The 21,967-nt window shown below is 36.4% G+C and overlaps 1 protein-coding gene across 1 annotated transcript in view; it reads left to right on the forward strand.

Moving 5' to 3' along the window:
* Positions 1 to 20,771, forward strand: part of SLC30A6 (solute carrier family 30 member 6) — a 49,419-nt gene extending 28,648 nt beyond the window's left edge. Inside the window, exons 9-14 of the mRNA XM_036750828.1 lie at positions 1,605 to 1,653; positions 2,041 to 2,160; positions 3,348 to 3,450; positions 4,380 to 4,427; positions 5,286 to 5,354; positions 17,867 to 20,771. Of these exons, the coding sequence (XP_036606723.1) occupies positions 1,605 to 1,653; positions 2,041 to 2,160; positions 3,348 to 3,450; positions 4,380 to 4,427; positions 5,286 to 5,354; positions 17,867 to 18,361 (884 nt within the window). The 3' untranslated portion in view covers positions 18,362 to 20,771. The remainder of the gene's footprint in view (positions 1 to 1,604; positions 1,654 to 2,040; positions 2,161 to 3,347; positions 3,451 to 4,379; positions 4,428 to 5,285; positions 5,355 to 17,866) is intronic.
* The last annotated feature ends 1,196 nt before the right edge of the window (positions 20,772 to 21,967 follow it).

A 21,967-nucleotide genomic window follows, 5' to 3' on the forward strand; every position in this document is an offset into this window, starting at 1 on the left:
TGACAGCTCCAAGCCAAAATTTTTTTTTCTTTTTGATAACTTCATTACACTTAAAGTATTAGTCACATACGTAAAAATAAAAATGTGTTCTGAAGAGAAGAAAGGTAAAGAGCAATGATTCTTAACATTTCTTGTAGCAGTTTTAAAGCTCAAAATACAAAAAATGTTGTTACTTCAGACTTCAATAATTCAGTTATAGAGTAGGCTAAAGTATATTAATACCATCTGTAAAGGAAAACAAGCTTTGCTAAGCAAATTAATAAGTAAACAGTCTTATAAGGAGAATGTTTAACCTTAAAAGAACCATCTCTGGGGGCATTCTAAAGTTTCTCTTTAAGTAAAATAATTGAATTAATTACAGATAATTTTAATCCAATTAAAACAAGTCCAAGATGACTTCTATTGGGAAACACTTTGTAAGTGCATATAGTTGGAAATAACAAAACCTTCTTTTAAAATATTTTGCAAGTCAGAGGTTTTCTTGGTTCAGACTGGCTGTCACTTTGGTGATTCAATTAATAAGGTTTAATTAAGGAACCTCAATATTTGGGGATCCTTCAGCCCAAGAAAGGACCCATAGCCAATGGATGGACAGAAGTGGTAGTAGGAGGTGAAGTAGGTGTTTAGGCAGAGCCAGTCATGGCATTTTAGGGAACCTGAGATATTCAAGGAGAGGCATGTACTGGAACAGACATTCTTAATCTAAAGTCTGTTAACTTCTTTTTTTAATCTTAGTAACTAAATTGCAATATATTAGGTTTTCTTTGTAATCATATGTATTTTATGCATTTAAAAACATGATTCTGAGAAGAGGTTTGTAAGTTTCACCAGACTCCCTTAAAGGGTCTATGACACACAAAAAAATCAAGCACACTTGTAGTAGGTCTTAAAACTTTGCATAATGGAGTAACCCAGAGAACACAACTGCTTGAAATTCTTGTTTAAGCTGAAACAGTTTTATAAATTGCATCATATTTCTTATGACCTAGAATTTGGGGACTAATGGCCCAGAAAATAAAGGACAAAATTTGAGATGAGCATGTTAGTGACAATATGTGGAAATTTGAATGAAATAATCTAGAAGGTTTCAACTGAAATAGGTTTGTATAGAGCATTATACTATGTATGCATATTAGTTCTTTCAAGCCAACTGGTTCTGTATCCATTGGAGCAAAAGAGACTTTTGACTCAGACTTGTGTCTTAATGGTCTCAGTTCTGTTTAATTCAACAAGCATCTATGAAGCCCCTGTTGTACAAAAGGCTCTGTGCTAAGTGTTGGAGGATATAAAAACAAAAGTAAAAAATATTCCCCTGTCTGCAGGAGCTGATAGTCTACTTGGGAGTACACCATGACAGCAAATAAATAGCTAATTTGAGGGAAGAAGAAAGCATTAAAATAACTTCACCAGGGAAGTCTTTTTGTAGGTGACATATGCAAAGGAGAAAGCTCTCCAAGGAATCTTAGCAGAAGTACTTCTGCATGTAACTTTGCCTGGTGTTCATTAAACTTATCAAAAAGTTAAAATAAAAGAAATCATGAATGTTATTGAATTGTTCTCCCTAGATGTCATGTTAATAATAAAATCTCTTTTATTTTATGTAGCTGCTACTACTAGTTGGCTTCAGGAACATGTTGCCGATCTTAGTAGAAGGTAAGCTTGAATGCCATTTTGATTATAACTTAATTAAACAATAATATATAACTTTTTTAAAGTATAAGAAATTAATCTCTCTACAGAAACTGTAAATTGAAGTATTCATTCTGTAAGTACATAAATAGCAGAGAAGGTGGCTTCTTATTCTTATATACTGTTTGTTGCCATGTTTGTTGAATTTGTTGAATTAGCATAAGTTGCACAGATAAAATACCAAAAAAAAAATCCAGTAGACCTTTGTCAATTATTAAACTTTGCCCCAAAGTTTTTCCATCTATAAAAACATAATAGATGATGTGTTATTGAAATGTAGTTCATTTTTTTTTGTACATTTTCAGCAGAATAGTATTAATGAATTCTACTTTGGTTTGTTTTTCCCTATAGTTTGTGTGGAATCATTCCAGGGCTTAGCAGTATATTCCTTCCTCGAATGAATCCTTTTGTCTTGATCGATCTTGCTGGAGCTTTTGCTCTTTGTATTACATACATGTTAATTGAAATAAAGTAAGTATTTTTCTTACTCCTATTAGTACTAACAACTACTCTGTAGACCTGACTTATAAGAAAGCCAGTGCAATGTTAAAGGAGTGTCCCTGGGTCAGAAATCAAGAAACCTGGGTTTTAGTTCAGCTGAGTCACTAACATGCTGCTTTGACTCAGTCAAGTTGTTTAACCTGTCTAGGCCTTAGCTGCCCCAAGGTTAAAATGAGAGAGCGAGAATTGATAACCACTAAGATTCTTTCCACTTAAATGTTTCAAGATTTTTATGATTGGTAAAAATACTGAAGGTTAATCTTTTTGTGAGTTGTCACCAGATAAACAAAACAAATTAATGTGGAAACAATTTAAGGAAATGAAACACCCAATTATTTGCTTTCAGTTAATAATACCCACATTGCTTCTATACTCATGTGGTAGCTATTGCTATTAGAATAATGCCTTTATTGCTAATAGACCCTGCCTTATTTTAGAGAATAGGACACCATTTACAAGAGAATACTGCATATATTGAGAAGCACTTGGGAAAGGAGTATGTATGAGGAACCTATGACTTTGGAGCATTGAACCTTCCCGTAAAGCAATTTCTGAACAAATCAAACCTTTGGTAGAATTTTATACTCTTAACAGAAAAGCTTCTATCAATAAAATACTAGAGAACCCACCCCTTTCCCCACCTTTCAGGGAGTTCTAAACTTTTACAATACCTGTCAGTAAGTTAGTATTTTTGTAGCAAATCGAATGAATTTGTTTACACAAAATAAGCTATTTTTGCTTCAGAGAAATTAAAATTTAAATAGTTATGTTTGACAAGGAAATTAACTATTTTTAATATCTTTGGTATAACATGGGTTTCCACATTATCTCTTGCTTGATGTAGTAATTGCCTCATAATGCAGATATCCTGCACTTAGGTTTGTTATTACTTAATGCCACAGTTGTTATGAAAAAAAACCTTATTTGTCTACATATCTATTTGTATGTATATTATGAAAGTAGCTTATTTTTTAAAAGTTCCAACTGTTGTGGAAAAATTTATCTTGAAAAACTGGAAATTCTTTGGGTCTTTTCCATTCCTGATATTGACCAGTTTTAACAATACCATGCATTTTGAGAATTGGTAACAAGTAGCTTGAATTACCAGGTGGTTTAAGGAACCTTCATTTATTCTTGGCATTGTTTTCTCATTTCAGTAATTATTTTGCAGTAGACACTGCTTCAGCTATAGCTATCGCTCTGATGACAGTTGGTACTATGTATCCAATGAGTGTGTATAGTGGGAAGGTGTTACTCCAGGTAAGGAAAGTCTTCTTAGGTCTTTTCTTCTCTAAACTTGCCTGCTTGATATGATCCTTGTTTTCCTAATTTTTTCTTATCTAATAGGCAAACTATATAATTACAAACTTTTAGGTTACTAGTAGGAGAACCCATTATAACTTGGTAGCTTGATTTAGGTTTAGGCACTAAAATGAAATCATTTCTCCTAAAACATGCTATCTGGATACAGTGAATGCTCATAACTGACTGATAAAATGGATAGGGTATTTAGTCCTATGTTTGTATTGTACTAAAAACCAAGTTAGTGAGGTTATTTCCCTATGTTAAATAAGTTAAATGAAAAAGAAGTGCAGCTTCTCATTTTTATTTATTTATATATACACAGTTTAAAATTCTTAATCTCTGGCTACTAACAGTGAATCTTTTAGTCTTACTGAACCAAAAATCAACAGATTTCTTTTGCTATAGACTTTACATTTGAATTTCTATTCACTAATTGGGTCAGGGTAAATAGGCTGGTACTGGGGTAATGATCAGGCAGAATTATCCCCAGGACTAGGATAAGCATTTCCTCCTCCCCCCTTCTCCCCAGTTTCCGAAATTACACATGACAATGCTTCCAGAAGCAGGGAAAGTGAAACTTTTGTAATGACTTTTACAGCAATTCTAGACAGTACATTTAGCTTGATGGGCAGAGGGCCTAAAAAATGAACTAATTTGAGTATAGGCTGATAGTCCCAGGAATTTGTATGATAGAACTCTAGAATCTTTTAGCCTTACTTCCCTATCATGTCCCCAAATTTGATAGTCATTCTTGTTGCAACCTCAGAGGTAACACTTTAAAGCAGGGTATGTTATATAACCAAATTCTTACAGTTTCTGAGTCATTGATCAACTAGTCTTCTTTCATATAGTGATCATAATTTATTGTTGTTTTCTTCTCCTAGACTACACCACCTCATGTTATTGGGCAATTGGATAAACTTATCAGAGAGGTAATAATAGCTGACATTTAAATGGGTTTCTTAGTAAAATTACCAATATTGTGAAATTCTTCTTAAGGAGTAGGTATGAATAGCATTCTGTTATACTCCAGGTAGGATTGACCCAAAGTATATATTTCCTGCTCTCTGGAAGTTAGAATCATTTCAATAATGTAGCCTAGAGAGAATAACAACATGATAACAAAAGGCAGATAAGTCAGAGGAATTTTCAATACCAGCCAGTGAATTTCCAAAGACAGGTATTGGAGGAGGTAAAGTGACATACCTGGTTTCAACTACTTTTCACTTGTCTCTGTTGAAGTCATCCTCTGGACTGTTACCTGGGCCTCGATGACCCCTGTGCTCATGTAGCATCTACAACTCTTTCTCCAAACTAGCATTGTGATCAATCCGAAAGCTCCGGTTAATGTGGGAAGGGCTTCGTTACTTCAGAGCTTTGAGTTCTGGATTTCTACCTCACTGTTGTCTAATTTTATAAATTCTCTAGGGTTAGAGACCATACCTGTGATTTTGTTAGTATAGGGAAGTTCTTTTATTGATGCAAAGTGATACCTTCTCTGCAACCTACAGTCTTAGAGAGCTGCATAGTGCATTGAGAGGTTAAGTGACTTGCTTAGCATCATAGAACTATGTGTCAGAGACTTGAACCCAGATCTTCCTGGATTTAAAGCTAAGTCCTTATTTGCTACTGTCTCTTATAAAAACTCACTAATTATAATTAAAATTCATTAGTGTCAGTGGAGGCAATAAGATACAGTGAAATTTAGATATTAGGAAACAGTAGTTGGTAGAAATTAGAGTGTGTCAAACATGAAAAGATGGACTTTTATCAATGATTTTTATCTCTAGGTTTCTACCTTGGATGGAGTCTTAGAAGTCAGAAATGAGCACTTTTGGACACTGGGATTCGGTTCATTGGTAGGTGTTCTGCTGTGTTATATTTTTAGTAAGTTATATTAAAAAGAAAATTTTAAAACATTCCTTTGATACCTATTTCATACAGTCAAATCTGAACTATTAAAGGGTTTGAATTTTATTGGAACCCTTAGAAAGCAGTCATTTGGTAAGCTAATAAGTATTGAGAGATTTTTCTCTTTTCTTTCTCAGCAATTTTATTCCCCACCCCACCATGTGAATCATTGCAGTTGTTTCTTTTTTTTCCATTTTAATATTTTTATTTCATTAAATATTTCCCAATTATGTGTAAAAATTTTTTTAATGTTCATTTTTTAAAATGTTGCATTTCCCACTTGAGAAGGCAAGCAATTTGATATCATGCATGTGAAATCACATAAAATATATTTTCATATTAGCTATGTTGCAAAAGAAAACATACAAAAAAACCCAAGAAAAATCAAGAAAGTAAAAAAAAGTATGTTTCTCACTTTAGATGTGGATAGCATTTTTCATCATGGGTCCTTTGGAATTGTCTTGGATCATTGTCTTGATCAGAGTAGTTAAGTCTTTCACAATTGATCTTCTTTACAATATTGCTGTTACTGTGTACAGTGTTCTCAGGATTCTGCTCACTTGACTTTGCATGAGTTTATATATGTCTTCCTAGGTTTTTCTGAAACCGTCTTGCTCTTTATTTCTTACAGCACAACAGTATTCCATTACAATCATATAACCCAACTTGGTTAGCCATTCTCCAATTAGTGGACATCCCCTCAATTTCTAATTCCTTGCCACCACAAAAAGAGCTGCTATAAATATTTTTATATAAATAGGTCCTTTTCCCTTTTCTTTGATCTCTTTGGAATACAGACCTAGTAGTGGTATTACTGGATCAAAGGGTCACAGTTTTATAGCCCTTTGAGCATTGTTCTCCAAAAAAGTTAGACTAGTTCACAACTGCACCAACAGTACGTTAGTGTACCTGTTTTTCCACATCCCCTCCAAAATTTGTCATTTTCTTTTTCTGTTACGTTAGCCAATGTTAGGTGTGAAGTGGTACCTCAGAGTTGTTTTAATTTGCTTTTCTCTAATGAGTGGTGATTTAGCACATTTTTTTGTGACTATTGATTGCTTCTTCTGAAAACTTCCTGTTCACATCTTTTGACCATTTATCAACTGGGGAATGGCTCTTATTTTTTTATTTTTAAAAATAATTTATTTTTAGTTTTCAGCATTCACTTCCATAAGATTTTGAGTTTTAAATTTTGTCCTTGTCCTTCTCCTTCCCCCTTCCCAAGATGGCGTGTAATCTGACATAGGCTCTTCATATACATTCATTTTAAACATATTTTCACATTAGTCATAATGTAAAGAAGAATTAGAACCAACGGGAGGAACCACAGGAAAGAAGAAACAAAACAAAGCAACAAAAGACAGAGAGCAAGTAGTATGCTTCCATCTGCATTTAGACTCCAAAGTTTTTTCTCTGGATGTGGATAGCATTTTCCATCATGAAACTTTTGGAGTTGTCTTAAATCCTTCCATTGCTGAGAAGACCTAAGTCTATCAAAGCCAGTCCTCACACAATGTGGCTGTTACTGTGTACATGTTCTGGTTCTGCTTACTTCACTCAGCATCAGTTCATATAAGTTGTTCCAGGTTTTTCTGAAGCTCATCATTTCTTATAACATAATAGTATTCCATCACATTCATATACCACAATTTGTTCAGCCATTCCCCAATTGATGGGCATCCCCTCAATTTTTGATTCTTTGGAATGGCTCTTAATTTTATAAATCTGGCTCAGTTCCCAATATATTTGAAAGAAGAAGGCTTTATCAGAGAAACTTGCTATAAAAATTTTTCTCAGTTTTTGTTTCCCTTCTAATTTCAGCTATTTCAGTTTTGTTTGTGTAGAACCTTTTTACTTTCGTGTTATCAAAATTATCAGTCTTACTTCCATTGATCTTTTATATCTCTAGTTTGGTAATAAATTCCTTTCTTATCCATAAATTTGCCAGATCCATTTTTCCATGGTCCCCTAGCTTATTTATGATACCACCCTTTATGTCATGTGCCCATTTTGGCCTTATTTTGGTATAGTGTGAGATGCTGGTGTAGCCCTAGTTTTTTCCAAACTTCCTTCAAGTTTTCCCAGAAATTTTTGTCAAATGATGAGTTCTTATCCCCAAAGTTTGGATCTTTGGGTTTCTCAAAAACAGGATTAGTATGACTGTTTACTACTGTGCATTGTGTACCTAATCTATTCCGCTGATGTACCACCCTATTACTTAGCCAATACGAGACTGTGTTGATGATGACTGCTCTGTAATACAGTTTGAAATCTGGTACCAGGCTGTCTTCCTTCACAGTTTTTTTTCATTGATTCCCTTGTTACTATTCTTGACCTTTTGTTCTTCAAGATGAATTTTGTTACTCTTTTCCTAGTTCTATAAAATAATTCTTTTGTAGTTTAATTTGTGGCACTGAATAAGTAAATTAACTTAGGTAGAATTGTCATTTTTATTATTTTAACTCAGCCTACCCATGAACAAATAATATTTCTTGAATTGTTTAGATCTGCCTTTATTTGTGTAAAAAACATTTTGTAATTCTCTTCATATGGTTCCTGGGTTCATCTTGGCGGGTAGACTCCCAAGTATTTTATATTGTCTGCAGTTATTTTAAATGGAATTTCTCATTCTATCTCTTTCTACTGGACTTTGTTGGTAGTATATAGAAATGCTAGTGATTTATATGGGTTTGTTTTATATCCTGCAACTTTGCTAAAGCTGTTGATTACTAGTTTCTTAGTTGATTCTCTAGGATTCTCTAACTATACCATCATACCATCTGCGAAAGAGATTATTTTTGTTTCCTCATTGCCTATTTTTATTCCTTCAATTTCATTTTCTTCTCTTATTACTATAGCTAGCATTCCTAATACAATATTGAATAATGTTGGACATCTTTATTTGACTCCTATTCTTATTGGAAAAGCTTCAAGTTCATCCCTATTACAAAAAAATACTTGCTTTCGTTTTAGATAGATACTACTCATTTTAAAAAATGCTCCATTAATTCCTATGCTACATTGTTTTTAATGGGAATGGGTATCGTATTTTGTCAAACTTTTTTTTTGCATCTATTGATATAATCATAAGATTTTTGTTGTTTTTGTTATTGATATGGTCAATTATGCTGATAGTTTTCCTAATATTGAACTAGCCCTGCATTCCTGGTATAAATCCCACCTGGTCCTAGTGTTTGATCTTTGTGATCTATTCTGTAATATTCTGGTTCTTTTTATTGATGTTCAAATTTAGAGAGATAAATTTTCCCCTAAGTACTGCTTTGACTGCATCCCACAAATTTTGTCATGTTGTCTCATTGTCATTCTCTTTAATGAAATTATTGATAGTACCTAGAGTAATAGATTAGATTAACCATCATCTGAGCCCTCAGTGAGTTATAATCTCTTTGCTGGTGGAGAGTCTTGCCTTGTTGTTCGTGGCTGCTGACTGATCTGAGTAGGTTGCTGAAAGTTGGGGTGGCTGTGGCAATTTCTTAAAATAAGACAGCAGTGAAGTTTGCTGCATCAATTGACTCTTCCTTTTACTTGAACACTTAGAGGTCATTGTGGGGTTATATAGGCACAGTTCATGGCACTACTGCCCTCTCCCCCCAAATTATAATAATAACATCAAAGATCACTAATTACAGATAACCATAACAGGTATAATAATGAAAAAAGTTTCAAGTATTGCAAGAATTACCAAAATGTAACACAGAGACACAATGTGAGCACATACTGTAGGAAAAATGGTGCTCACAGAGTTGCTTGACTCCATTGCCACAAACCTTCAATTTAAAAAAAAACCCAACACAGTTATGTGTGAAGTACAATAAAGTGAAGTTCAATAAAACTAGGTATGCCTATGCTCAGTTTTTCTGGGTAGGTTATTCTTGGATATAATCTTAGCTCCTTTGCCTTCTGGAATATCATATTCCAAGCCCCTCATTCCTTTTAACATGGAAGCCAATATATCTTGTATAATCCTCACTGTGGCCACATGGTATTTAAATGGTTTCTTTCTGGCTACTTGGCAGTATTTTCTCTTTGGCCTTGGAGCGCTGGAATTTGGCTGTAATATTCCTGGGAGTTTTCATTTGGGGATCTCTTTCAGGAGGTGATTGGTTGATTCTTTTGGTTTCTGTTTTATCGTCTGGATTTAAACTGTTGGGGCAGTTTTCCATGATAATTTCTTGAAATATGATAGCTAGAGTCTTTCTTTGATCACGACTTTCAGGTAGTCAGTAATTCTTGAATTATCTCTCCTCAGGCTATTTTCTAGATCGATTGTTTTTCTGATGAGTATTTCACATTTTTTTTCTATTTTTTTTCATTCCTTTGACTTTGTTTTGTTGTTTCTTGATGTCTCATGTAGTCATTAGCTTCCACTTGACGAATTCTAATTTTTTTTTTTAAATTTAAATTTATTTATTTAACATATTTGGTTTTCAGCATTGATTTTCACAACAGTTTGAATTACAAATTTTCTCCCCATTTCTACCCTCTCCCCCACTCCAAGATGGCTTATATTCTGGTTGCCCTGTTCCCCAGTCAGCCCTCCCCTCTATCACCCCCCTCCCTTCTCATCCCCTTTTCCCTTCCTTTCTTGTAGGGCAAGATAAATTTCTACACCCCATTGCCTGTGTATCTTATTTTTTAGTTGCATGTAAAAACTTTTTTTTGTTTTTGAACATCTGATTTTAAAACTTTGAGTTCCAAATTCTCTCCCCTCTTCCCTTCCCACCCACCCTCCCTAAGAAGTCGAGCAATTCAACCTAGGCCACACATGTATCATTATGTATAACCCTTCCACAATACTCATGTTGTAAAAGACTAACTCTATTTTGCTCTTTCCCAACCCATCCTGGTTTATTGAATTTTCTCCCTTGACCCTGTCCCCTTTCCAAAGTGTTTGTTTTTGATTACCTTCACCCCCATCCGCCCTCCCCTCCATCATCCCCCCCCTTTTATTTTTTTTATCTTCCTCCCTTTTCTTTCCTGTGGGGTAAGATACCCAACTGAGTATGTATGGTATTCCCCCTCAGGCCAAATCTGATGAGAGCAAGGTTCACTCATTCCCCTCTCACCTGCCCTCTCCCCTCCTCCCCCAGAACTGCTTCCTCTTGCCACCTTTATGCGAGATAATCCACCCCATTCTATCTCTCCCTATCTCCCTCTCTCAGTATGTTGCTCTCTCATCCCTTAATTTCATTTTATTTCTTTTAGATATCTTCCCTTCATCTTCAACTCACCCTGTGTCTGCTCTCTCTCTTTTACATATATATATACATACATATATAAAAACACATATATATACACATACATACACATACATACATATACACATAGATATATACATACATACACATTCACTTATATATATATACATAAACATATATATATATATGTGTGTGTGTGTGTGTGTGTGTGTGTGTGTGTGTGTGTGTATGCATAATCCCTTCAACTACCCTAATACTGAGGTCTCATGAATCATACATATCATCTTTCCATGTAGGAATGTAAACAAAACAGTTCAACTTTAGTAAGTCCCTTGCAATTTCCGTTTCTTGATTACCTTTTCATGCTTCTCTTGATTCTTGTGTTTGAAAGTCAAATTTTCTATTCAGTTCTGGTCTTTTCACTGAGAAAGCTTGAAAGTCCTCTATTTTATTGAAAATCCATATTTTGCCTTGGAACATGATACTCAGTTTTGCTGGGTAGGTGATTCTAGGTTTTAATCCTAGCTCAATTGACCTCCGGAATATCGCATTCCAAGCCCTTCGATCTCTTAATGTAGAAGCTGCCAGATCTTGGGTTATTCTGATTGGGTTTCTACAATACTCAAATTGTTTCTTTCTGGCTGCTTGCAGTATTTTCTCCTCGATCTGGGAGCTCTGGAATTTGGCGACAATATTCCTAGGAGATTTCTTTTTGGGATCTATTTGAGGAGGCGATCGATGGATTCTTTCAATTTCTATTTTGCCCTGTGGCTCTAGAATATCAGGGCAGTTCTCCTTGAGAATTTCTTGAAAGATGGTATCTAGGCTCTTTTTTTGATCATGACTTTCAGGTAGTCCAATAATTTTTAAATTATCTCTCCTGGATCTATTTTCCAGGTCAGTGGTTTTTCCAAGGAGATATTTCACATTGTCTTCCATTTTTTCATTCCTTTGGTTCTGTTTTATAATATCCTGATTTCTCATAAAGTCACTAGCTTCCACTTGCTCCAATCTAATTTTTAAAGTAGTATTTTCTTCAGTGGTCTTTTGGACCTCCTTTTCCATTTGGCTAATTCTGCCTTTCAAGGCATTCTTCTCCTCATTGGCTTTTTGGAGCTCTTTTGCCATTTGAGTTAGTGTATTTTTTAAGGTGTTGTTTTCTTCAGTGTATTTTTCACTATTTTTCTGGGTCTCCTTTAGCAAGTCATTGACTTGTTTTTCATGGTTTTCTCGCATCCTTCTCATTTCTCTTCCCAATTTTTCCTCTACTTCTCTAACTTGCTTTTCCAAATCCTTTTTGAGTTCTTCTATGGCCTGGGGCCAGTTCATGTTTTTCTTGGAGGCTTTTGTTGTAGGCTCTATGACTTTGTTGTCTTCTTTAGGCTGTATGTTTTGGTCTTCTTTGTCCCCAAAGAAAGAATCCAAAGTCTGAGACTGAATCTGGGCGCGTTTTCGCTTCCTGGCCATATTCCCAACCCACTAACTTGACCCTTGAGTTTTTCAGTGGGGTATGACTGCTTGTAGACTAACGAGTTCTATGTTCCACGTTTGGAGGGGAGGTGCCAGCTCTGTCAGACCCGCACTACTCCTTCCCCAAGAACCCCCAGTCCAGACTGGGCTTAGATCTTCAGCAGGCTGTTGCACTCCTGCTCTGATCTGCCACTTAATTCCTCCCACCAGGTGGGCCTGGAGCCGGAAGTAACAACAGCTGTAGCTGCCCCCCCGGGGCTGGAAGCCGAACCGTGAACTCCTTCCACTCCCGCAGCTTTTCCCACTAACCTTCTCCGCAGTCTTTGGTGTTTGTGGGTCGAGGGGTCTGGTAACTGCCGCAGCTCACATATTCAGGGCGCTAGGGCCCCCTCCGCCCGGCTTCTGGTTTGGATGGTCCATGCCGCTCAGGCTGGGCTCTGCTCCACTCCGTTCCCAGCTCCCAGCTCTGTGTGGAATAGACCTCACCCAGAGACCATCCAGGCTGTCCTGGGCTGGAGCCCTGCTTCCGTCTGCTGTTCTGTGGGTTCTGCCGTTCTAGAATTGGTTCAGAGCCATTTTTTATAGGTTTTTGGAGGGACTCGGGTACGGAGCTCACTCTAGTCCCTGCTTACCAGCCGCCATCTTGGCTCCACCCCCCACGAATTCTAATTTTTAAGGTATTTTATTCAATGAGATTTTGTATCTCTTTTTTCCATTTGGCCAATTCTAATTTTCAAGGTGTGATTTTCATCCTTTGCTTTCATTTCTTTACCTAATTTTTCCTCTTCCACTCTCACTTGATTTTGTAAATCATTTTTTAGCTCTAACAGGATTTCTTGTTAGGCTTGTGTCCAATTCACAATTTTTTTCTTTGAGGCTTTGCTTATAGTTGTTTTGACTTCATTGTGTTTTTCTGAGTTTGTGTCTTGGTCTTCCCTGTCACCATAGCAGCTTTTTATGGTCAGGTTCTTTTTTTTGTTTGCTCATTTTTCTACTCTAGTTCTTGATTTTGAACTTTATGTTAAAGTTGGGCTCAATTCTCCATGGGGGAGGAGGAGTACTAGTTTTACTAGCTCAATCTTCTGGCTTTTTTACAGTGCTGTTTTAAGAGCTAGTTCTTGGGGTTTAGAAGTTGTTGGTGTTCGCAGGTGATACGATCTTGGGAGAAGTGTGGTCACTGCTCTCTCAGCCTGCACTCTGGTCTTTATCTTGGAAGCACCCTGATCCCTTAGGATTGCAGTTAATTTTGCTTCCCAGGGGTCCTGCTCCCTTGGGACTGGAAATGATACTACTCTACAGGGTCCCTGATTCCTTGGGACTGAAAGTGTTACTGTTCCTTGGGGTTCCTGATCTCTTGTGACCAGCTCCCACTTCCTCTTAACCAAAAGTACACCTCTTCCCTTGAACCATGACCCAGAAGTGAGTATAGGCAATAGATTTGCCAAACAGTATCTGGTCCTGCATCAGTGTTAGCACAGGAGTCTCCTGTAATCTCTTTCTGACCGGTTGCCAGTCCTCTTACCATATCTGGCTTGAGAACTCCTGAAGCTGCTGCTACTTCTGTCGCCACCATCTAGTCCCACCACTGGTATTTCATCTACATGAGCTTCAAGCCAGCCTCCACCCCCACATCACAGATCTTTCCTTCCAACCTCCTGAGTTGTCTTGGGCTGGAAAAATGTCTCATCCTGACCTTTTGTTGGCTGTGCTACTCTAGAATTCAATTTGAGGCATTATTTTACAGTTTTTTGGAGGCAAATGTTGTGAGATCTCCTGGAAGTCTTGGAGTTCTTTCTTGATAATAAATTGACCACGTAAAAATAAATGAGATTCTTGGATTGGTTAATTAATGACATAACAGAATTTTGAGAATTTCTAAATATGTAGCTGCAGTGTAATTCATTTATAAAGATTCCTTTTATCAGAACTAACAGAGTGCTCAGTTAACCAACAGTTAAGATTCTACTTTGCACTTTATATATGCCAGAGAAATGCAGTGATTCTTTATCCTTTCAGAATGCAGACAAGAACCAACCAGAAATTAAGCCCCCCAAAAAAGCCTTTGGACAGTCAAAATGAATATTACTAAGTCTTTTTGCTAAAGCTTATGTATTATTTTCACCTGAGAGACCTGAGAGCTGTCGCTCAGAAGCTATTTGTTTACTCAAATTAGTCAATCACCAAGTATTTTTTTAAGTGCTATCTGCCAGATACTGTGCTAAGTACTGAGAGTACAAAAAACCCCCGAAAACACGATCTCTTCCCTTAAGGAGCTCACATTCTACTGGGAGAGACAACATGCAAACAACTGTATATACAAGGTATACACAGTGTAAATGAAAAGTTATTTCGAAGGGATGGCCCTAGAAGCAGAGAAGGCTTCTTACAGAAGGTGAAAGTTGAACTGAGGCTTGAAGGAAGCAAGGAGACTTGCAAGAGTGGAGGAGGAACAACATTTGATGCATGGAGGACAATCAGGAAATGGAGTGTTATGTATAGGAACAGAAAGAATGCCAGTGTTGCTAGATGATAAAGTACATGGATAGAAGTAAAATGTAAAAAGACTGGTAAGAAAGGAAAGATAGGAAGGGGCCAGCTTGTGAAGAGTTTTACAAGGCAAATAAAGGATTTTATAATTGATCCTAGAGGTAGTAGGGAATAACTAGAGATGATCAAGTATGTGTACAGGGAGGGCAGAGTGGTGAGATATGATTAAACCTGTATTTTTTGAAAATCACTTTGGTAGCCTAATAGAGAATGGCTTGGAGTGGGAAGAGATTTAAGGCAGGGAGACCAGTCAGAAAGCTATTGTGATAATCGAGGCATAAATAAAGTGATGGCAGGGCACCACACAGGGTGGCAGCTGTGTGAGTATAGAGAAGGGGATGTATATGTCAGATATTATGAAAGTAAAAACAAGACTTGGCAACAGATTAGCTACGCAGGGTGAATGTGAGAGAGAAGTCAACAATGACCCTGAGTTTACAAGTCTGAGAGACTTGGAGGGTAATGGTATCTTTGACAGTAATAAAGAAGTTCAGTGAGGGGTAGAGGGATAGAAGAAGAAAGATAGTAAGTGCTGTTTTGTACATGTTGAATTCGAGGTACCCATGGGACATTCAGTTTAAGATGTCCAAAAGTCAGTTGATAACGTGGGACTAGAGCTCAAGATAGAAGTTAGGGCTGGACGAATCGATCCAAGAGTCATCTGTATAATGATGGTAATTGAAACTGCAAGAGTGATGAGATCACCAAGTGAGATAGTATATAAGGAGAAGGAGAGAGGCGTGGGGGCCACCCACAATTATTGGACATGAGCTGGAAGAGGATCCAGCAAAGGGGGCTGTCATACAGGTAGGGGGAAAAAGCAATGTCACCAAAACCTACAGAAAAGAGTGTTGAAGAGAAGAGGGTCATCAGCAATGTCAGAGACTTCATAGAAATCCAGAAGGATGACAATTGAGAAAGAGCCTTGAGATTTGGTGATTAAGAGAGAGCAGTTTCAGTTGAACATCAGAAGCCACATTGAAGAGGGTTCAAAATCAAGTGAGAATGAGATCTTGCATATGTAGTTCCAGTTACCTTTGTTTTCTAGTTTCTAAGCCCCCAGCAGATTAGAAGCTGCAAAAGGGGGAGAGGAGTTGCCACAAACAGGCATGCTCACAGCAACGAGAAGCAGCAGTTATTGGCCTGGTGGCGAAAGAAGGGACAAGGGACACAGAAACTATAAAAATCAGCCATAAAAATTCAATAACAGCCTGAAGCCATATAGTTATAGGGACCCTCAGCTCTACATACTCCAGTAGTCTTTGAGAACATTTCTATATAACAAGATAAGACAGTCATTGATAGTATAATATACTCTGCTTAAGAATATAAGTTATGGTGTGATGCATTGTAAATCAGTATCCTTCCAAAATAGTTTTAAAAGTTTTAGTGTTTGAAAGGAAAGCCTTAACTGAAAAACGTGGGTTTCCCAAATGATTTATTCTCAAGATTTCTGAGTTTCTGCTGTATAGAACATGATCCTCACCCCCAGAGAGCCTTTTTTTACAGAATTGCTTGAAGGAACTAGGGATAATAATCCTAAAGAAGAGAAAGTTTAGGGTTACATGCTCAGTGTCTCTGAATATTTTAAGGATTGTTAGTGAAAGTATTGGACTTAGTCCATTTGGTGAAGAGGACAGAAATAAGATCAATAATGAGATTTAATTATATTTCAGTTCAATATAAGGAGCAATGAAACTTGCCTAAAAATGGAACGAGCTGTCTTGGGAATTAGTGAGTTTAAAGTGGAAAATAAAAAAGTACTTCTTGGGGATGCTTCACTTAGAAATGGACTAAATAAGTGACCCAGTTAGAATGTCCCTTTGAACTCTAAAACTTATATGATTCTATGAGTTTATAATATAGTTGAGAAAATAAGGCACATGAAATAGTAAAGGAAAAATTATATTTGACAACAGTATGTACTGTCATAATCTAAATTTTGTAGCGTAAAAAGGGGACTGTATATGTTTTATAGTACAGTCAGTAAATGTAAAAGAAATTAGAGATGGGAGAGATCATTATTGACTTTTCTGTACCTTGGCTCTAAGGAGGAAGTGGACCTTGAAGGATGAATAAAATACAGATAGAGAGTAAAGCATTCAGAGAAAGAGGATAGTATTTTGAGTCAGGAAAATAACATAAGGAATGAGACCTTGTGGGACCATGGACTGGCTAGAACAAACTGTTAATATTGGAGAATAAAAAAGATGAGCTTGCCTAGGTTATGAAGAGCCTTGAAAATCTGGATGGAGGTGTTTTGATTTGGCAGTAGGAAGTCATTGTAGGTTCTTAAAAAGGAATAACATTCTGTGTCTTTAGCAGTATTAGTCTGTTAGTCATCTGCAGGGAGAAAGGTGACTAAAGAATGGGCTGTTGTGGAAACCTGTGGGTCATTTGATGAAGAACCAGATTATGGTGGTAGTGAGAAGAAAAGAGAATTCAGCAAGCAAACATTTATTAAATGCCTTGTGTTTCAAAGATACTGTTCAAAATATAGAGATTAATTTTTTCCCTCAAGGAACTCTCAGTCTATTTGGGTAAGTATGATGCACAAAAATAGCTGCAGTACAAATTAGAATATGATCGAATGAGAATATAATAGATGAATTAAAAACAAATTTTTGTGGGAGTTTTAGGAGGGACAAATTTAGAACACTTCATAAAACAGTTGACAAGACCTAGTGTCTTATTTCATGTGGGAGATGAAGAAGTCAAAGGCAACTATATGGTATAAGCTAAATAAAAACAGTCAAGTAAAACTGAAGCAATTTAGCCAGCCATTATGTCTCAGATACTGACTACACGCTTGACTAAAGAATTTCTGATACCATTCTGTTCTGTATAACTCTTCAGTTAATATTGGAAAGCCACCTTGAACCCCTTTTTGGTTTTAGGTGCCCCATGACTGAACTAGCAAGGAAAGTACGGTTAATTTGTGTGCCATTTGATTCATTATTACCATTTTTCTCTTCTGGAGAACTGAGTTTATTCAGAAATCTACATGCCCTCTCCTGGTTACTGCCTGTACTTTTATTTACTATACAAAAATGGTTTTATGAACTTTTTCCCTAAGTAATCTCTGTTTATGTGGCGTTAAGGAATTGTGCCTTTCCTTTGGTTTAAGAAAATGTCACAACCAAATCGTAAATGAAGTCTTTCTTTCTCACCAACATCTTACTTTACCTTTAGCAGACTCTTCTTGTGTGTTTGTTCTCTTTTAGGCTGGATCAGTGCATGTTAGAATTCGAAGAGATGCAAATGAGCAAATGGTTCTTGCTCATGTGACCAATCGGCTCTACACTTTGGTGTCAACTCTGACTGTTCAGATTTTCAAAGATGATTGGATGAGGCCTGCTTTAATATCGGGACCTGTTGCAGCCAATATGCTAAACCTTCCAGATCATCATATAATTCCAATGCCACCTTTAAAGGGTGATGAATTGAATCCTCTGACATCAACTCCAGCTAAACCTAGTACTGCACCTCCAGAATTTTCTTTTAATACACCAGGGAAAAATATGACCCCAGTTATTCTTCTGAATACACAAACCAGGCCTTATGGTTTGGGCATTAATCATGGATCCACACCATATAGCAATATGTTCGGTCAAGGATTTGGAGCACCAGGAATGGGAGCATCTCAAGGATTCAGGACTGGTTTTACAAATATACCAAGCAAATATGGAACTAACAGTAGAGGGCAACCCAGACCATAAGAAACTGCCATTTGATGTTATTTATTCTTATTAAGGGTATCAACTTTTTGACCTCTGGTCTTTTTAGCTGTCCAGAAATGTCAACATCTGATCATTCATTCTAAATATTGGGAATTGATGGTCTAATCCCCATTTCATGAAGCTTATAAAACTATATTTTCATAAAATGCATTTAAGCTAATGAAATTCCCCTGAATTTGCAGAGCTTAAATGGATTTGCTATATAGAAAGTGTGTTCCTCTAAATTCAGATTTTGCTTCTCTTTCGTTTTTTGAAATTGATTGCAGTATGATATTGTAATAGCTTTATGAGGAATCACTTCACTGAGTGGCAACATTTCATTTTCTTAGTAAAAAGGTGTTTTCTTCAGTTGCGATTATGAATCTGTTTCCTGAATAATGGTAAGAATTTCAGGAATGAGAAGAAATTACCATTATAAAAGTAAAGGTCTCTACTACAGCTTTTCCAAAGTCAGTTATATTTTCTTTGGGGCCACACTAGCTTTTGGAAATTATTGTGTTACAAAGTAAAATCCAATTTTCCTTTTACTTGAAGTTTTCTATACATGTTTTACTGACCAAGATTTTAAAATGTCGTGACTAGATTTTTATCATGGTTTTTATTGTTGTTGTTGTTTAAATTTAGCTGTCAATAAGGATTTTCACTAATTTTTCTGCAATTTAAAATGAACCATGCTTCTCTTCATTACACTTTTGGTTAACTTTTTAACAAATTATTTGTCAGTGGGCAATGAACAGATTTCTATTCTATGATTACTCCAGTTAGGAATTAATGGTGGGAACAGCCATAATTATACAACTTGTATAATTTATGACCCTTCTACTAGTTCATTGTTTTGTACTTTATGAACTTCGTTGTATTGGCCATATCATACTTCTAAATTAGCATTGATATTTTGTTTTTACGCTGTGTGATGTCACAAAAACAAAATGGACTTTAGATTGTTATACAATATTACATCTCCTGAGGGCAAAATTGTACTTTATTGTCCTGCTTTATCAGGAATGGTGAAATAGTAATGGTGGCAATACTTTTTAAAATGGCATAGTACATTTTATTTATTTTGAATGTTTTCCTTGTGTATATTATGTGGACTTTCCAGTATAGCTAGTGCTGCTTTGTATAAAGCATAGTAAGTAATACCCAAATGTTCTCTTAAACATAGTCAACTTTATATGACCTCTATGACCACTGTTTTTTAAAAAGTATTTAATGGGTAAATGAAGTAAATGAACTTCCCCATTTGCCAGGGATTTTCCATTAGTTATAATTTGAATGTTCCACTTGTTGCTGCTTTTAAGGATGCATGACCTCAACATTTTAACGTCCATCCACAGAAGATTTTCATTGAATTCAAAATGTTCAAGAAGACCATCCCTCCTTCAGCAAAGTATCAAACCTCTCCCTGTCACTGAGGGATTATGAGTTGGAAGCTTGGAGCAAGTAGGAATGAAGAAGCCTCAGGATGAGGTCTAGAGTCTGCCAATATCTAGAGGGAGACAACTCCGTGGAGCAGAGTTGTATCATCCAGTGGAAATAGGTAGCCTCGTCCTAATAATTTACTTGGTGAGAAGTCATCTGTCTTCCACATTTATAGTGTCATGTAGACAGTTGGGAGTGTAGGAAAAATCTAATTAAAATTGTATATTTCCCCTGAAGAGAATGAGACTTACTAAAATAAGGTAAGGTAGCTTTCCTTCTCTCTGGTCTTATGCCATACCACACCTATGGCAGTGCCTATTAAAAGGCTACCATTACAGGAAGGGCTTACCACCAGTGACCAACCAATTGTGCCTGTGAATGTCTTCCATATCTTGAGAGGTGGTCAAAAATATGTTTTCCACGTGGTTTCCTCTTTCATCCCCTGCATACAACCTCTACTTCTATGAGAGTAATGGTGTTCGGGTGCTGATCTTGAATCTGTGTGAAGCCTACTTCTTCCACAGCCATTCAAATGTGGCCACCTATAAGAGTGCCCCACCAAAGGTGCTTTAATTACTGTTTACACTAGTTGCTAATGGTTATTCAAAGTTGCCTGTGGGATGTGAAAGTAGAACTGGCTCTATCTGCTGGTGTTTCATTCATGCTGCCATCTGCTTTGGGTGATGCTGGTCTATTATGCATTTTGTTTCAAAAAGCTTATTTTCCAGACTATCCCACAAGAGAAACAGAAGTTTTGCTAGCAGATGGCCTGTAAGTAACAACTTTGATGTTGCCATAGTGCCAACTGTAGGTATCTAGGCATGAAGTTTGAAAGGATAAGTGCTTGTCATCGAGTTTGAGTTTGGTGAACATTTCTCTGAAGATGTGATCAGCAGGCATTGAACTGAGCAGCGACCACATGTGTATATCAAGGCCCCCTTGCTGAATAAAGAATGTTGAGCCGAGACTTTTTTATTGCAGTGACTACCTCAACATAATGGCCAGCTTTTAACCTATACTGACACCAAAACCATTAACCTGAACTACCATGGGAATGGGAGGTGGACCGTTGGTGCTAAGTGAATGGTTGTTTGTTTTTGTTTTTTTTCCCAAACAAAATGGAGGTAAGGCTAGACGTTTGAACTAGCATCATATTTTCCTTTTAAGTTCATTTCATTTTTTGTGGGGTGGGAATGTTAAAATGACTTTGACTATTATGGAATGCAAACATGGATCTCATTTTTTTTTCCTTTTCTAATGACTGAAGTCTATGATTGGTGATTAAAAAGGCATAGCAGCTCCTTAATAGAAAATCTAGATTTCATGCCTCTGATTGACAGTATTCTGGCTGAACTATGAGCAGCTGCCAATTTGCTGCTAGGGTAAAGGATACTGATCTATCTCTAATAAGGTGTTCTTTTTAATATTCTGTATTATTTGAATTAAGCTGTTAGAGTCTTAAGAATGTTTAGGTACATTTACTCCGGTTTTAAGCAATTGTTGCACTCATTTTTATAAATTTCATCTTTTTGGGCAACTGATTATTTTATGCAACTGATATTTTAAAGAATCTAATATGTACAGGGCACTATGCTAGGTAATGAAGCTAATACAAAGATATCAGCTGTCAATTCAGTTTGACCCAGCTAACATTATTAAGTACTTAATATATACAAGATGCTGCTAGTTGCTACAGTTACAAAGACAAAAAAAAAAGCGCTGCCTTCATGGAGCTTACATTCTGATAAAAGAGATAATAGATAAAAATAATAGCTACGATACTTTCATTTCAGTGACTCCTACCTGGTCCCTGACTTCATGTTTGATTCCGATTCGACCAGTAAACATGGGACAACCAGGGCTCAAGGTGGAAGGGAGGGAGAACATTTTTTCATTTTCTATAAACTTAAGAGATAACTAGAAACTATATTACATCCTTAACAGCAATCCAGTAATTCAGCACTTAGAGCTGAGCTTTTAAGCAGTTGTGTGTTTAGACTTTTTAAACGGTTACTGGTTTAAATTTATTAGGTTGAGTAACGTCGAGATCATCATCAAATTGCCATCTAATTAACCTGATTTCCTATAAATAATTTAGCTCACATAATACATGACAAAATTTTCTGACCAAATGATTGGGAAGCAATTCTTTGCTACTGAAGT

This window comes from Trichosurus vulpecula, chromosome 3 (assembly GCF_011100635.1).
Source record: "Trichosurus vulpecula isolate mTriVul1 chromosome 3, mTriVul1.pri, whole genome shotgun sequence".
In the NCBI taxonomy this organism is placed as follows: Eukaryota; Metazoa; Chordata; class Mammalia; order Diprotodontia; family Phalangeridae; genus Trichosurus; species Trichosurus vulpecula.